Source organism: Panthera leo, chromosome B4 (genome assembly GCF_018350215.1).
Source record: "Panthera leo isolate Ple1 chromosome B4, P.leo_Ple1_pat1.1, whole genome shotgun sequence".
Taxonomy (NCBI): domain Eukaryota; kingdom Metazoa; phylum Chordata; class Mammalia; order Carnivora; family Felidae; genus Panthera; species Panthera leo.
Window position 1 is genome coordinate 126,805,132 of NC_056685.1, and position 16,892 is coordinate 126,822,023.

The following is a 16,892-nucleotide window of genomic DNA, read 5'->3' on the forward strand; positions in this document are numbered from 1 at the left end:
CCCTTCAAGGGACACCCCCCTGACTTCAAGAACCATGTCCCAGCCATTTTCGTCTTTCTCTCAGCTGGGGCCAATCGAGAAAGAGAGAGAGCTCTGAACCCAGCATCTAAGAGTCCCAGTCTCCTCTAGCTGGGCTGCATATTCTGTCTGCGGAAACACAAGGGAGGCTCTGTGCCCTTTATGCATTGTGTTTGGTTAATGGACCGATCTGACTTGCTTGTTGCCCAAACTTCCAATTTGTCTCCAACCAAACTCCAAGTGGCTGCCTTCTCTTAGAGTCTTAATATTAGACTCAAAGTCTCAATTTTATCAGTGACTGTGTGGGAGTCGGGGACAGTTAGTAACCAGCCGGCGTGCTCTCCAGGATAAAGAAAAACATGTGATATGAGAAAAGTGCTCTTAGGCCCTGAGCTACTCCTGCATATAACTCAGCCACTGCTTGGATCTGCCAGGCTGACTTAACCGGCCTCAACCCTGACTCTGACCTTTCACCAGCGCTAAGCACTGAAAGCAGAACGAACCACTGACCTGCTTTATGTAGCTGAATAAAACACCAGCTGTCTGCTCCCCAGACCTGGGAGGGGCCGGGTTCCGAAAGGAGGCGGTGTATCTGCGGGCCAGGGCTGTTTGTGAAGCTCTGGTGTGTGCTGTGTGCCGTGTCTGGAAGGGGCTCCTTGGCCCTGGGTCTTTGCTGTACAAGCCTTGGCGTCGTCCTGGCCCACGCCACAGCCTCTTCTGACTGAGGCTGATGTTTGGCTCCCAGCCGTGGCGGCTCTGAGGCCCCCCACCTCCATGGTCAAGTGCACTACGGGGGATGCCTCATGGCCCCCCTGATTCTGCTCACCTCCGTTCCTTTTCACACTCAGTTTAGAATCTGAGACCTCTTTCTGAGGCTAAAAAAAACAAAACAAAACAAAAAAACGCCGTAGATTTTCTTCAGTTTATCTCATTTTACTATTATATGGGTTCACTTCTGTTCCTGGGCAAGTGACTTCCTCACACTGACACTCTTGTAAAGACTGCCCTTTTCTCCAGCCTGAACACTTTGTGTACATTTCATTAGTTTCCTAGTTTTCTAGGAAGGCCAACCTAAAACATGTCCTGAACACCTGTGTGCCAAGGAATGTGCCCTGTGCTTGACTCACGTAGCAAATTCACGAGACACCCCCGCCGGCTTGCCTACCCCGTGAACTCCTTCCACTGCAGACTCCGATGAAAACTTCAGAAGGTAGCTGGTGTTTAGGCTCCTGGGCTGTGCCACTGTATTTGTTACCATGTGAGTGAAGGCCCTTCCTCCCTGCCCCACCAGCAGGGACTGATCGTCAGGAGGGAGTGCGGTAACGATGGAGAGAACACAGAGAGGCCATGGAGGAGCGAGGATATGCATATTCAGTGTCCCTGGAAAGCTGACTTCACACCTAATTAAACTACAGCACCATCTTGCCATGGTGAGAGGGGGAAGACCTGGACCGAGTTATTTTCTCTGGCTGGTGGCAGTGTCCCCTGAAGCTGCATCCTTAAATCCCCGTTCATTGTGCTACACCCTTGGCACCCATGGTTCAGCCTCACCCAAGTCAGCCTGGAGGGAAAATGCCAGCCTTTCTTTGGGTCAAAGTTGTGCAACAAAGCAAAAACCAAACCACCTGTCAGAATCTCTATAGAGTGACTCCTTTACTCCCTTCTTTTTGCCCTTTCCCATTCAAAAATGTCACAGCTATTAAAGGTTAAGTGTTTGGAAGGAACACGTGTTAGCCTATGTGTGGCAACAGTCCATTTTGGGGGTCTATGGTCTCTGCAAGACCATTCCTGTTCTCTACATTCACACTCAGACCAGTGGGGAAATTGACTCAAATGTGCCGGTTATAAACTAGTGTTATGCCATGGATCACATGTGTGCACGGTTATAAATATCAGGATGCCTGGCCTGATTAAAAAAAAAAAAATCTTGTGCTACTGTAGTGGGAGCATCTGGGAGTTACAGCTTGAATGTTGAGAAGTTTTTAGGGACAAGGGACAGAATATAAGAAAGTGGGAAAATGTTAAGCCGCGCAGTCACAGTTGGCGGAGCCACGAATTTTCGCTCAGCGAAGGAGTGGGTGCCTGGCTGTAAAGAGCCCATACCAATACTGAGCTCACGCAGGGGGCCTTCCCACTGAGCTCAGCTCAGGGCTGCTGGTCTAACTTCAATCTGCACGCAAAATACTTGGGGAGACTGACAAAGACAAGGGTCTGGGCCTTATGACCAGAATTCTGCCTCCTTCGCTCTGCATTGAAGCTAGCTGTGCCCACGCTTTGAGAAACTTTGTCCAGCCTATGACCACTCTGTTGTGTGTTTCCAGTTGTGTTTTATTACTATGTGAGAATCAGGTGACCTGGACTTTTTCCGACCTTCATCTCCAGTGCACAAGAGCAGTGGCTGCCTTAGGTGTTTTCTATGCTCTTGATCTCCCCAAACATGCCTCCATGACGTCACACCTTGCCCTGTAAGTTGTCCCTGCTCCTTTACTCAGAATGCAGCTCCACGCCACGGACACTTTCATTGTTACCTCCCTCTCTCCTCTGTGACCAGGGAGGGAGAGACATGCCTCAAGTCGCAACGCAGGCTGTAAGGGGAGAGTGTGGTGGCTACGTTCAAATGTCCTGGGCTCTTTTTGGGACCAGGGGGCTGGTTCTGGCACCTACAATGTTTCTAGCACCGGGCACGTGGTGATTTGGGGGCAGCCCTGCACCCCATCTGGTCATGGGAAGCAGTCCGATGTAGGGAAAAAGCTTTGGAAAGGGAGTCACGGCATTGCCCAGCCCTGTAGCCCACTTGTTCTGTGAAGTAAGCTTGGCTTAAGCAAGGTTCAATCTCGTTTCTTCACTGCAGGAATTCCAAGAGCCTTTGACACGTAATGTGTACTACCCATCTCAAAACGAGAAATACAAAGTATTGCCTAAACATGTTTGACCATGGGACCCTTTTGTACCTGAGTCACCTACCAAAGCCTTGCTGTAAACCGTTGGTGAAATGCCAACCTGGAAGTTACCACCACTTCGCTTTCTCAGCCTGTGTTACTGATCTCCTGATTCTCTCCGGTTCCTCATATGTCCTTGAGGAGGGAACAACATTTCTGGCGGGAATTCGGGGAGTTCTTGGTGGTGTAACGCAGAATGGGTGGAGAAACCCTGACCTGACTCCTTCCTTGGGAAGTTGAGGGCATCTTCTTTTGGGAACTAGGGATGATTCGTAGAACTGTCGTCTGCTCTTGGCTGTCCAATCTGGGGGTGAGCAGCACTTCAGGATTTCCTCTCCATTTCTGTTGAGCTCTGAAAGGCCCCACTTGTTACACAGGATCTGATTTCATTCCACTGTTCTTAAGATCCCACCGGGAGCCACATGTGATGGACCTTTGCCTCTCTGGTCTGAGGGGTGATCGAGCCTGGATGGAGCTAGCATGGGTAGGTAGTATGTTCCCCTGGCTGGGCTTTTCTCCTTTTGTTTGCAAAACATGGTCAAAAGATTATTGCCTCCTATGTTGCTGAGGTCCGACTATAGTGTCTGCATTTGATGGAGGTGAGGCAAGGCCTGGAGGGGACGTTCGCCTGAAGGCGAGCAAAACACTAACAAGAAATGTGAAAACTAGCCACACACAGACATTTCACTTGGTTATCTGAGGCAGGGGAGCAAGCATCTGGGTGGGCAGGGTGATGTGATGCCGTTAGGGCCTGATTTGATGAACCCGGAGGCTCTCAAAGGCCCACCACTCGGACGATGATGCTGGAATGTCATGGTCAAGGGAGGTGGGAACACATATAGATACTCAGTTCCTGGATCAAAGGCATTTAGAGAGTAGATTCTCAGGCCCTCCATTCTGTTCCCATCGGGAACCAAGGCCGAGAAGGAAGAGAGGCAGGAAAAGGGAGAGTGTAACAGCACTCCCCTGTCCCAGCCCAGACAAGGTTAGTCAGAGAACAGGCTGGCAAAGGACTTCCTCAGGTTGCGGATGGTTTCGGCCTTGGCCTCGTCTTCACTTGGGGTCCCGCGCTGAGAGGTGTCAGATGTACTGAGGCTGGTAGTCAGGGACTGGGATTTGCTGAAACAGAAAGGCAAAGGGGGTTGGGGGTGACAAGGCCTGGGAAATGAGTCACAGGGCTTGCCCGGAAGCCAAGCTGGGTGAGCCCAGTCATCACGCTGATAGGATGACCGGAAACCTGGCATCCCAACGCTTACATGATGCTGACTGCATCACACACATTCTTTAACCTGCAAGGTGGTTATCAGTATCCTCCAATTTTAGGTACAGAAATTGGGGCTCTCAGTGAGTAGCAGGGGAGTGCCCGAGGATCACATTCGTTCCAGCAAGCCGGGCTGCTCGCTGGCAGGTGTTACTAGACAGCAGCTTGACCACTCTCGTGCCTCCGCGCACAAACCTGTGGGGCCGACCGTAAAGTGCTGTATCAGCATCGGGTGGTGGCTGCTCCTCCTGTACTTTCTGGCACGAGTTTGGGAATCAGGAGGCCCGTGTTCTGGACCCCGCCCTGCCATCTGACCCCTCTGGCCTCGGCAGGTGGCGTACTGCTCAGGGCCTCTTTCACCTCATCGGTAAAAAGGAGGGCTGGTCTTGGGGCGCCTGGGTGGCTCAGTCGGTTGAGCGTCCGATTTTGGCTCAGGTCATGATCTCGCGGTCTGTGGGCTTGAGCTCCACGTCGGGCTCTGTGCTGACAGCTCAGAGCCTGGAACCTGCTTCGGATTCTGTGTCTCCCTCCCTCTCTCTGCCCCTCCCCTGCTCATGCTCTCTCTCTCTCTCTCCCTCTGTCAAAAATAAACATTAAAAAAATTTTTATTAAAAACGGAGGGCTGGTCTAGCCCACCCTCAGGCCTCTTCTCTGTCACTCTGGGCTTCACTTCCTGCCTTTCCCGTGAAGCCTTTGCTGCAGCCTCTGGCCTGCTTCGGGATTCTCAAGGTGTCCACTGTTTGAACCTTTGTGCCAACCTAGTGCTAGGTGACAGGGCTGTGGAGAGGGATGTGATTCGGGCCTTGCCCTCAGGAGGCTCACATTCTAGTGGAGGTGATAGACACAGGAAGAGGTGATACACATAGGCCCCAAGCTTAAGAGATCCACACATGGTCTTGCCATCACCATACAGGTAGAAGCACAGAGAAGTTGCGTAATGCTTTTGAGGTCATGCAGCTTTTAAGTGGTAGAGCTGGGATTGGAACCCAGGCAGTCTGACTCGAGTCTGTGCTGTCAACCACGATGCCATATTGCCTGGAGGGACGCTTGCTAATATCTATCAAATGGAAAATGCATTCATCCTTTGATCCTACCATATCATCGCTGGTGCTTTCTCCACAGCTGAGCCTATCCACCTGACAAACAGTGTGTGTTCAGGGTTGTTTGCCGCCGGCTTCTCTGTAAGAGCCAACCAAATTTCTCTTTGTGGTGGGTTCGATCACAGTACAACTATACAGTGGCATACGATACAGCTGTGAAAAGGGGAAAATGTCAATGGACGCAGTGGATGAGCTTTAGGATTTACTGTTAAATGTAAAAAGCAAGGAGAATGGTGTGGATAGTAAGTACTGCCGTTTGTCAAAAGTGGGGGAGGGAAGCAACATACATTTTTGTACTTGCATGAGGAATACACAAGGAACTAGCAAATGTGGTCACCCCTGGGGAGCAGGGGGCCGGAGAGCACTGGCCGGGAATGAGATGGGAGGAAGGTTTTTCAGTGTGTACCTTTGATGTCGTGTAGATCTTTGAACCGTGTGAATGCATCACCCATTCAGACGCATCCTGGTTAGCCCGATCCGTGGGCTGAGTGCCCTGTGTTCAATTCCAGCTCTTCTACTCACCAACAGTGGAGCTTCGGCAATTCATCTCCTCCTCGTTTGTAAAATGCGGACAGTAATAGTTACTAACCCCTATGCTTGTGAGAATTAAAAAACCCCAACCAAGTGAAGTGCTTGGCAGGTGGTAAGCGGACAGTGGGTGCTAGGAGCGAGGCTCTGTTTCTGCACGTTAGTGCTTGGCGGTGAAGGAAGGAAGGGAGGGGCTTTCCCAAGAAAACACAGCTGGGACTCTCTGACCTCAAAGCGAGAGATGGGCTTCGGAGGGAAGGGGACGGGTGTGTGTCGTGATGTGTCGTTTACAGACATGACGTGACGGCAGTGGTTCCTCCTGGGGTCTAGCCTTTTGCAATGTGCTTTGGAGGCCCTCTTACCAAGAGTCTATATGGCCACATAGGTTGCTTTGACCCAAAACGCATGATGGGATAAATGACATTGTGTGCCTTCAAAGCCGGGCCCAGGCCTTTGAGGCTTCTACTTTTGCTCTTCTGGGATGGGATTCTACCATGCGAGGAAGTTGGGTCCAGCCTGCCGGAGCTGGTGGCCTGTGGAGAGACAGGCCCCACTGACAGCAGATGTGTGGTAAGGAAGGCCATCTTGGACCATCCAGCCCCAGTTAAGATGCCAGATAACTGCAGCCACTTGAATGATCCCAGGAGGGTAGTGTTGCTGGATTTAGTAAATAAAAGTCCAGGATACCTAGTTAAATCTGAATTTCAGTTGAAAAACAAATCCTTTTTCCAGTATAAGTATCTCCCATGCTATATTTGAGGGTATACTTATACTCAAAATTATTCATTGCTTATCTGAAATGCAAATCTCACCGTGCCTCCTGTATTTTACCTGGCAACTCCATAGGAGAGACCAGCAGGAGAATCTCCCAGCTGATCCAGACTCAGAATAAATTGCTGGACCAAAAATTATGAGCGAAGAAAATGGTCGTTTGCTTAAGCTGCGGTTTTGGGGGAGGTTTGTTATGTGGCAAGAGATAACTGATGAGTATGTATCTGGAGGGTCGTGGTGGGAGCCAAGCTGTACTCTGACCTCCTGGGCCCTGCCTGCCATCCAAGTTCCATCCTCCGACCCACTGACAGTCTGGGTGAGGCCTCAGTGGGTCTTCCTTGGTCTCTGAGCCCCTGAGTCAGCCAAGCTCTGCCCGCACCCCTACCCCACCCTCTACCCTGCCGGATCCCAGAGCACCTACTTGAGATGAGGGTGGGGTGGTGCTGGCTTCTTGGAGTCTTCCCCCTGTTGGGAGGCACTGCGGCCTTGAACGGGGGGCCGGGGCTGTGAGGCGAGGGGAGCGCCTGGCTTGGCGGCCTGGTTTGGAGAACTCCCGCTGGATGCCCGGGACAGCTGTGGTGAGCCTGGCGATCTCTGCTGCTGTGGAGACCCCGACGGGGAGCTGAGGGGCTGCTGGCCTTGCGGGGAGAGCCTCTGTTGGGAGGGGCTCCCGGTTCGCGGGGGCTGAGGAGACTGAGTTTGGCGAGGGCCCCCTACAGGGAGAAAAATGATTACGTTCAAGTTTTTCTTGAGATAAATATGGCTGTGCACAAATATTGCTTCGAGGATGTTCACTGCAGTTTTTTTTATAACAGCGAAAAGCTGAAAACAGTGTAAGTGCCCAATCGGAGAACTGATCAGGAACATTAAGATACATCCATGTAATGGAATACCCTGTGGCTATATTAAATGATATAGAACAGTGTTGATAATATATGCTAAATACATACTGCTAAACAGAAAAGGCAGTTTACAAAACAACATATGGTTTTATTCCATTTTAGCACATACGTATATAGCTATGTAAAAAATAAAGACTGGAGGGGTGCCTGGGTGGCTCAGTTAGTTAAGTATCTGACTTCGGCTCAGGTCATGATCTCACGATTCGTGGGTTCGAGCCCTGCATCGGGCTCTGTGTTGTCAGCTCAGAGCCTGGAGCCTGTTTCAGATTCTGTGTCTCCCTCTCTCTCTGCCCCTCTCCTGCTAGCACTCTGTCTCTCAAAAATGAATAAAAACGTTAAAAAATTAATAAAAAAAAAAAAGACTGGAAAGTTGTCCACTCAAACCGTGTGTCTCTAACTTTAACGTGCACATGAATCACTGGGGGGATCTTGTTAAAATAAAGATTAGGATACGGTAGGTCCGGGAGAGTGTTGTGGACTGCATTGTGTACCCCCACATCCCCCAACCCCCCCACATTCATATTTTGAAGTCCTCATCCTCAACGTGACAGTATTTGGAGACAGGGCCCTACGGGAACTATTGTTAAGTGAGGTCATAAGGGTGGGGCCCTCACCCAATAGGACCTGTGTCCTTAGAAGAGACAGAGACCCCAGGGGCCACACAGAGGAAAGGCCATGAGAAGACAGTGAGAAAGCATTGTCTGCAAGCTATGGAGAGAACTTTCAACCCTGCTGGCACCTTGATCTTAGACCTCTAGCCTCCAGAACTGCGAGAAGATAAATGTCTTTTGTTGAAGCCACTCTGTGGCATTTTGTTATGGCGACCCAGGCAGACTGCTCCAGGTGGGGTCTGGGATTATGCATTTCTAGCAAGTTCCCAGGTGATGCTTCTGCTCACCACGCTTTGAGTAATGAGTCAGTGCTGAATGATTACAAAAGTGGTGGGGTTAATTCTCTTTCTTTCGCTCACGGATGTTTTCCACACTGAAGATGCATTACTCTTGAGACAATAGATTACTCCTTCCCTTTTGATAGCTCTTTAAACTTTTCTAAGAACTTTCAAAGGCAATATGTCATTTGATCTAGAGAGAGGCTGGTAGGGAAGATACCATCCTTCTTGTCACATAGAGCTGGAAACTGAGCCTCCTCAAGGTCTCCTAACGAGAAAAAAGTAGCTGCAAAGAGCTCACAGGGGTCTTGGCTTTTCCCTCTCACCGCACAGAGCATGGAGACTTTCACCTACAAGCAAAGGGGCATCACAGGCTTGGGGACATTTTAGCCACCCAGAAATGACTTCGAGCAGGGTTCCAAGGCTCCAAGCAAGGCGCTCTCTCCTCATCTGCGAAGCCTGAGCATCAGGGCTGCTGTGAATTGCATTTTGCCAAAACAGACTGGGACCTGCTCCTGGGAGAACGGGGTACCCCGTGGCTCTCCCTGCTGTGCTTGTTGAGATCACTGTGGACAGGTTAGGAGACTGGAGTTCAGAGGGGCTGGAGCCTGGGTCTGTGGCCCTTTGCTCATGCTGATTTCTACAAGTCTTACTGAGCACACCTGAGTCTGAGGCCTTGGGCTCGGCCTCCTCACAGTAGTGCTGTGGGTTAGGCATTATCATCATCCCCACTTGAGTCCCAGATACGCTGCGACTTGCTCAAGGTGTCACTTCCAGTAAGGGGACGAGCCAAGATTCAAACCTGCATCTCTCTGACTCAAAAGCTCTGTTTCATTTTCTCTTTCTTCCTTAAACAAAAAAAACCCAAACAAAAATCACAAAACCATGCTATGCAGGGTGGCCCTGAGTCCTCACATCTTTGTGCAAGTGAAAAAAGGCGCTCTCCTCCAGGGGAGGACATCTCTGAGCCAGGTGCAGGAGGAGGGGGGACTTGACTTCCGCTGACCTCTGCCCTCAATCATCGCAGCTGGCACATTACACCATACTGGCTCCCGGAGCCCCAGTTCTTAACTCCTGTCTTGCGTTAACTTGACTGAGTTTTCTCTGGTTCCTGGGCCCTGGCTTGTAAAATGAGGCCCTCGGACCAGCCGCCGAACATCCGGCCCCATGTGAACATTCTTGCGAGGCTGATGCGGCACTTTCTACGTCGGATTGAACTGAAGTATCGATTTAGCAACTGATTGCACGTGGCCTTGATCTGCTGTTCGCCGCTTTTGTCGCTGTATGTCCCAGTGGGTTGGAGAACCCATTGACCTCAAACACCTATAGGGCCAGGCAGGTACATAAATAAATGAAGCAGGCAGGTGTCCAAAAAACCATATGGCTTTAACATTTTTTCCTTGAGATAAAAACACAGTTCAGGGAACTCTAAAGAGGCGCAAGCTGAAGAAAATTGCACTTGATGCTACAGCCCTGTGAAAGAGACAACAGGGAGGAGCAGGGCCGGAGGCGAATGGCAGAGTCCTGTCGTTCACGGGAGCCCAGTGACTGCAAGTCAGCAGGCAGCTGCTGAGGAGGGACACAGGCACGTTGTTTCTAGAGCTTCTGCTCTATCTAGAGAACCTGGGAATGGAAATATTTGTGCAAAACCTCCTGGTTTCTAAATGCTGGCTTACTCTTCTATGTTTGAAACCTGTGTCAGGTTAGGAGTGCCTGGGTGGCTCAGTCGGTTGGGTGTCCGGCCTTGGCTCAGGTCATGATCTCACAGTCTGTAAGTTTGAGCCCCGCATCAGGCTCTGTGCCGACAGCTCAGCCTGGGGCCTGCTTCAGATCCTGTGTACCGACCCCCCTCCACTGCCCCTCCCCGACTCACCCTCTGTCTCTCTCTCAAAAATAAATGAACATTAAAAAAAAAATTTGGGCCGGGGGATGCCTGGGTGGTTCAGTCGGTGAAGTGTCCGACTTCGGCTCAGGTCATGATCTCACGGTTTGTGGGTTCAAGCCCCTCGTCGGGCTCTGTGCTGACAGCTCAGAACCTGGAACCTGCTTCGGATTCTGTGTCTCCCTCTCTCTCTCTCTCTGCCCCTCCCTCCTTCTCTCTCTCTCTCAAAAATAAGTAAACATAAAAATAACCCCACTGCAGGTCAAAGAAAACATCTGTTTTCTACTTTTAACTTAATTCTCCCTGTCCTCTCTCCTACCCCAGGGCCAGTAATATCTTGGAAAATCTGTATCCTCGTTCATTCATTTATTAACTCTTTGGTGAGTCCCTATTATCCACCTGGGATTCCTCAAGAGACACTGTACTTACTTCTTTCAGCTTCTTGGTGAAGCAAACAATTTTGTATTTTTCATTTCAGCACATACAGAAAACCACTGACTTATACAGAGAAAGTATTTGCCGAAGCACAGGATTGGTGCTAAAAAATTATGAGGTTCACTAAAAGAAAAGTTCACTTTTTACGGTGAGTTCAAAACAAGTTAATTAACTAGCCTTGTTATTTTTAATCTGAGTGTTAATCCAATGAGCGTTTGCTTTAATTATCTTAATTGGCTTTAAATGGATTGTTTTTCAACTCACTAATAGTGTGTTTAGCCTCATGTCCCTTAAAATAATATCTCTTTATCAAGCATGTCTGTACTCTGGGCCGGAGAGGAAACCAGAATACAGTAGCTCTCTGTTTTAAAAGTGCTCTGTTCAAATGTGTTTTAAAAAGTAAGTCCTGGGGCAGAGCGGGAAAGGAGAGGGCAGGGCAGAGGCACAGCCAGGAGCCGGGCAGCGGGATGAATAAATCATTTTTGAACACTTATAATGATAGAATTATCGCCAGGCAGGAGGGCATTGGGGCTGCTTATAAGGATTGTTAATGGTAATGATCATTAAGAGCAGCATGTATATTTTAATTGTTAATAAGACACATTTTTGATAGTAAGTTTTTAACAGTAAAAGTCACATAGTTATTAATAGTAAACTATTAGTAGTAAGAACTAACACCTACTAAGCATTCCCTTGTGCCAGACACCTTGCTAAGTGCTTCACCTACATTATCTCTTGGACAGCTGCCCATAACTAAACGAGGGAGCTGTTATATCACTGGGGAAACCAAGGCTCAGAGAAAGCATGTAACTTGCCTAAGACCGCAAAGGTACTGAGACGTAGAGGTGGATTCAAAACCACATTTGTTGGGGCGCCTGGGAGGCTCAGTCGGTTAAGTGTCCGCCTTCGGCTCAGGTCATGGTCTCGCAGTTTGTGAGTTCAAGCCCAGCGCCGGGCTCTGTGCTGACAGCTCCGAGCCTGAATCCTGCTTCTGATTCTGTGTCTCCCCCCACCCCCGCCTGTCTCTCTCTGCCTGTCCCCTGCTCACACTCTGTCTCAAAAATAAATAAACATTAAAAACAAAAACACATTTATCTGCCTAGAGAAGAAACCCCATGTCCATTTACACAGTTATGTAAGTTACACAATTTCCCTTTTCTTAAATACCTTCTGCTTTTCTGGGAAGAGAAGCAGACACAGGAAGGATGGATGGGGTGCTTTAAGACCTGTGGAAGAGGAAGCCATTTAATGCCCAAGGCCGATTTTTCTAAGAAACAATGAATATGTTACTTTAGTAACAGTGACTGGAAAGGCCACAAAATGTGAGAGTAAAGCTTTTTCTTCTGGTAGGTTCCTAGCAGATTCTTAAAGAGATTGCCGTGAAACTGCCTGGCGGGCTTCTTGCTGTAGAGCTGCCCCGGAGATCCAAGCTGGCGCTACAGCAGTGAACGCGTTTGGCGTCTGGAAGGTTCTGACTGCAAGAGAGGCGGTGGGCAGGTCTTCTCTCCGGGCCCCGCAGGTGAGAACGCCCACGACATTTTGTGACACAGTTATTGCCACGGCTTCCTCTCATAAACTCATCAATAGTTCACCCATTCTCTAATAAATGGCAACATTTAGACAGTAATGCTGGAATATTTTTTGAGGAAGAATAATTTCAATAAACAGTTATATATAATATTCCGTTTTTCTTTCTCACTCTGGCTGGTTGCTCATAAATCTACAACCAGGTACCACTGATGGCTAAGAAACAGAAACCTGCAGGGCGCCTGGGTGGTTCAGTCAGTTGAGCGTCCAACTTTGACTCAGGCCATGATTTCACGGTTTGTGGGTTCAAGCCCTGCGTTGGGCTCTGTGCTGACAGCTCAGCGCCTGGAGCCTGCTTCTGATTCTGTCTCTCTCTCTCTCTCTCTCTCTCTGCCCCTCCCTTGCTCACACTCTGTCTCTCTCTTTCTCTCAAAAAATAAACATTAAAACATTTTTTTTTATAAAAAAGAAACAGATGCTTGTTCAAAGATCTGAAAGGCCATATTTGTAAACCTGCATTTTCTCGTGCTTCCTTGGGCAAAGCCTCAATGTCCACCTCTGCAAAAAGGAAATACTGATGGTTTTCACTGGGGAGTGATTGGGAGATAAAAAAGAAAAAAAAAGGAAAATAGAGGGGAAAGTCCCTTGCACAGTGCCTGGCACCTATGAAGCACTCAGTGACTTCACCTGTCTTTCCCTTCTTCATTCCTGACTTATTGGGGTGACAGACCTCACATTCTCACTCATTCTGCGCACAGAGTGAGCACACATACTCTGTGGATAAAGTGTTAGGATGGATTTTCCCAGAGTACCTTCTGGAAACCACACTTGGATCCCTCAGTGCATTTGGACATCCTCACTACATAATTTCTCTTGCTGACTTGTCATGGGGCTTACCTTGTGTGGGTGGGCGTGGCTGGGGCTGTCCAAGTGGAGGTCCCAGCTGGGCTGGCCCCGGCGATTTTGCTGGTTTCATCTGTGGAGCCTAGAGCAGGAGAGAAGAGAGGCCTGTTGGGATTGCCGCAGCCATTTGCTTCCCGGGTGGGAGGGCAGGATTTACAAAGATCTTTTTATTATTGGAGTAAAACTTACATAAAGTGCACAATTCTTAAGTGCACAGCATAGCGGATTTTTACATGTGTATACATCTGTGTAACCACCACCCGAGTCAGGACAGAACCTCCAGTGGAGACGGCTACCCCATGCCCCTTCCCAGCCAGCAACCCCCTCCGGTAGAACCATCCTTCCCACAGCTATTATCATGGATTTGTTTTTGTGGGGGAGGGGTGGGGGTGGGGGAAAGCAGGTTTTGAGATTTGCTTTTCCACAAAGCTGAGAGCTAGCAAATTCTTTGGAGAATGATCGAGGGAGCTTGTCGAGGTTGGGGCAAGGAGAAACAGAAGACACAATAGTCTCTATTGACCGGGGCCCTGGGAACACACAAAGGGCACGTGTGTATACACACCCGTGCGTGCACGCACACACCCACACGCGCCCGCTGCTCCCTGCGCAGGCCCAGGAATGAGGGCACAGAAGGGACAACTGGCTTCTTATGTTCATAATCTCTGCCCACCAGTGCGGTTGTGACAAGGCTTTCCTCCCTCTGATGGTGGATGGGGGAAGGTCTCCTCGGAGCCCCCCCAAACTCCCCTGTCCGGGACAGGGTGCAAGCTGTCCAAGCCCAGCCTCCATCCACACCCCATTCCTTTCTCCCCAGAGTGCTTCCATTCTAGGGGATCTCCTTTGGATCCAGGGGCTCCCCATTCCCAGACAGCCCAGCATTTCTCATGGCCATGATGTCTCCTGCGCTCCCGGAAACCTCACCCAAGGCCTCAGGGGCGAGGGCACTGTGCCCCCTGGTATCAGGAGTTGGCTCATTTTGGAGACCACGAGGTCGGCCATCAGCTGTTTGTCCTCTTCCACGTGCTCTCCAATCAAGGGCATTGAGCTGTCCATCACCTGCAGAGAGAAAGGAGGCTTGGGGCAGTGCATCCCAGAAGGGCTGGCACGGCTCAGGACAGAAGTGACCACTAGATGGTGATGTTGTCCATGCAAACACCCAGCCCAGTGCCTCCAGCTGGGAATGATTCCTGTGGAGACACCCAGATCCCTGCAGTTCAGTCTAAATCAACTCTCTGGATCCAGTTCAATTCAGCCTACATTTGTTGGGCTACAGAAATGTGACCAAGGGCCAGGAAGGCTTTGCTGACCTTTTCTGCTCTTTTCTTTGGGGAGCCAGTCTCCGCCCCGTCTTTTCCCACCTTGGCTCCTGCCCAGGCTTGGGGCTGACCTCCTGAACTTTGGCCCAAGGTCAAGGCTTTCACAAGGCCGGAAGCAGTGAAGGTGGGGGCTCAATTATGACCAAAAAATGACATGGGCTGGAGTTGACCCAGGGTTCAGAGAGAAGAGGAATGAGGAAAGGCCTGTTTTCAGAGGCTCTGGGAGGACATATGCCTGGAGGGAATGGCCTTCTTCTCAAAGGAAGCAAAGTGCTTATATTGAGAGAGGTCCTGAGAGATCCTATTTGCTCATCCTGCTTTTTTTTGCAGATGGGGAAACTGAGGCCTAGCAATGGGAAGGGACTTGGCCAAAGTCACACAGGCCAACCATCCAGGTGATTCCTTGGGCACGGGCAGCTGTAGAAGGTCTAGAAGGGGAGTGAGGCCTAGGTGGGCTCTCTCTCCCTTCCTCCACTGTAGGAATCTAGCCTGTTCACTCATCCCAAGCCCACCAAATGCACTGCATTGTTTCCCCTCTTCCCAAGCTCTGGACTCACCAGGTTCTCTCTTCTGACCAGGTCCTTGTGTATACCATTCTCTCCTCTCACTCTTTACTTAAGTCCTTCTCATTCTTCAGGGAACACCCAGCTAAGCCCTTCCTCTCTCTGAGTAACTTCTGACCGGCTGCTCATCTGTCCTCCCGCTGTCCTCACTTTGGCTGCCCCGGTGGGGAGCTCACCCACAGTGCTGACATCTCCTGGTTACTTGTGTCTCTCCAACTGGACTGTGAGTCCCTGAGGTCAGGGATGGGCCCTGTGTCCTGTTCCACAGATATGCCCTCAATAACGACTACGGTGGAGGGATGAAAGATCCTTGCAGTAAGTCCTGCTCATCACGATAAGTATACTAATAAGTACTATGTTTTATTAAGCACTTACTATGTGTCAGGCACTGTTCCAAGCACCGGGTGTGGAGGATCTCATACAAATCTCAGAGTAGCTCTTGGAGGTAAGTACTATTAGTATCTGCATCACCATGATGAGGAAACTGAGGGTCAAAGAAGTACTAAGTTCAAGGACACAGGACTAACAAGCCACAGTCCTTCCCTTTGTCACTGAGCACTGAATTAGCTCTCTGGGGTGAAAATCAGGATGGGAACCTGGAATCCGAGCCTATGTTCTACTACCGACTTGCTGTGTGATCTTAGGCAGGTCACTTTTCCTCGGTGGGCCCATGTTTTCCTCAACTGTAAACTGAGGGGTCTGTGAAGATGCTTCCGGCTGGGACGTTTAGGGCTCTGTGTGTAAAGTACCCACTGTGGTTGGGAAGCTGAAAAGCAAACTCAAGGATGCGTATGTTGATTCTAGCACAGTCCTGAAAACTGTCCTCAAATTGAGCTCCTTGTGGGTTGGGGCCTGAGTTCTTGGCATCCCAGATCTCAGTGCCCGGCACACAGACAGCCTCTCGGTCTATGTGGGCTGAACTGAGTTCTAACTGTGGAGTCTGTCTAAATGTACACAGGCCTGTCCTTTCTCCCTCTGACCCTACCCACCCTTTTCTGTTCTGGTTTCTGTTTCCTACATTCCCTGCAGTGGAAAACAGCCGCCACAAGGAACCTGAGGTCAGAGCATTTTGGAATCCCCATGGTGGACAAAGCCAAAGGAAGTGGACACTCTGGTCTCCCCAGGGAAACATTTTTCCAGCGAGCAATATCATTCCCTGGACAGGCCATGGAGGACAAGTTCAAGGGTCTTTCCCCCGAGTGTTTCACTGTGAGGATCTTCATAAAACATGAAGTACAAACTTCACGTTCTCACCACAGAGGTGGCTGAAGCAAACAGTATTTTGGGTCTCTTCTGCCTTTTTTTTCTCAACTGGGGAAAAATACCTTTTGTCTCCGTGGTAGCAAAGTTTCTCGTCTCCCTTGACCCCACTGTAAACCCAAAAGCAAGGGAAACAACTCTGCAATGTTTCTGAGAGAAAAAACAATCTGAAAAGTCATGTTTTTTTTTTTTTTTTTCCTCCTGGAACATTGTGAGAAGTTGTTTTCTTGTTTTTTAAAGTCCAAACCCACTAATTTTGCTTAAAAAAAAAAAAATGTAAGAGGGCTTTCATCCCTGACCCTCTGAATGTCTGGAGGCAGGGAGCCTGGGCCCACGAGTACAGACTTTTGTTTCCTAAGAACAAAAGTTGAGGAAACTCAAGATAGGCAAGAGCTCTCGGGGCAGAGAGAATGCGGGAGAAAAGGGGCTACGCTCACAGGAGGGAGGGGAGGGGAGTCAAGGAGTCCTTCCTCCACGATTGCTGTCGCCTCTCTGGATGGAAGCTCTAGGAGGAAGGGTCCCTGCTACCATGTTCACTGCTCTATCCCCATCACCTGGCTTGGGGTCTCGTGCCCCGCACAGAAGCTCCATAGCGGAG

At 49.8% G+C, this 16,892-nt stretch overlaps 2 protein-coding genes and 1 long non-coding RNA gene across 11 annotated transcripts in view; 2 read left to right on the plus strand and 1 right to left on the minus strand.

Annotated features, from left to right (window-relative positions):
• The window catches only part of FBXO7 (F-box protein 7), a 36,618-nt gene extending 24,301 nt beyond the window's left edge, over positions 1-12,317 (plus strand). The window contains exons 11-12 of one of the 3 annotated variants that reach the window (XR_006205085.1): positions 10,769-10,873; positions 12,076-12,317. The gene's annotated coding sequence lies outside the window, so the exon portion shown is untranslated. Of the gene's footprint in view, positions 1-1,309; positions 1,868-10,768; positions 10,874-12,075 lie in introns of those variants that run through there. The other 2 variants (XM_042947638.1, XM_042947637.1) reach the window with 2 other exon arrangements.
• The window catches only part of SYN3 (synapsin III), a 461,325-nt gene continuing 448,248 nt past the window's right edge, over positions 3,816-16,892 (minus strand). Inside the window, exons 11-15 of one of the 7 annotated variants that reach the window (XR_006205084.1) lie at positions 14,077-14,211; positions 13,150-13,237; positions 7,039-7,330; positions 5,725-5,871; positions 5,051-5,471 (exon numbers count right to left, since the gene is read on the minus strand). Coding sequence is in view for 6 of the 7 variants with exons in the window: in XM_042947628.1 (XP_042803562.1) it covers positions 6,173-6,503; positions 7,039-7,330; positions 13,150-13,237; positions 14,077-14,211 (846 nt within the window). In the remaining variant the exon portion in view is untranslated. The other 6 variants (XM_042947629.1, XM_042947630.1, XM_042947632.1 and 3 more) reach the window with 6 other exon arrangements.
• LOC122225057 lies at positions 14,602-16,443 on the plus strand. Its single transcript, XR_006205095.1, has 3 exons — positions 14,602-14,866; positions 15,109-15,349; positions 16,064-16,443. It is a non-coding gene; the product is annotated as an uncharacterized LOC122225057 (long non-coding RNA).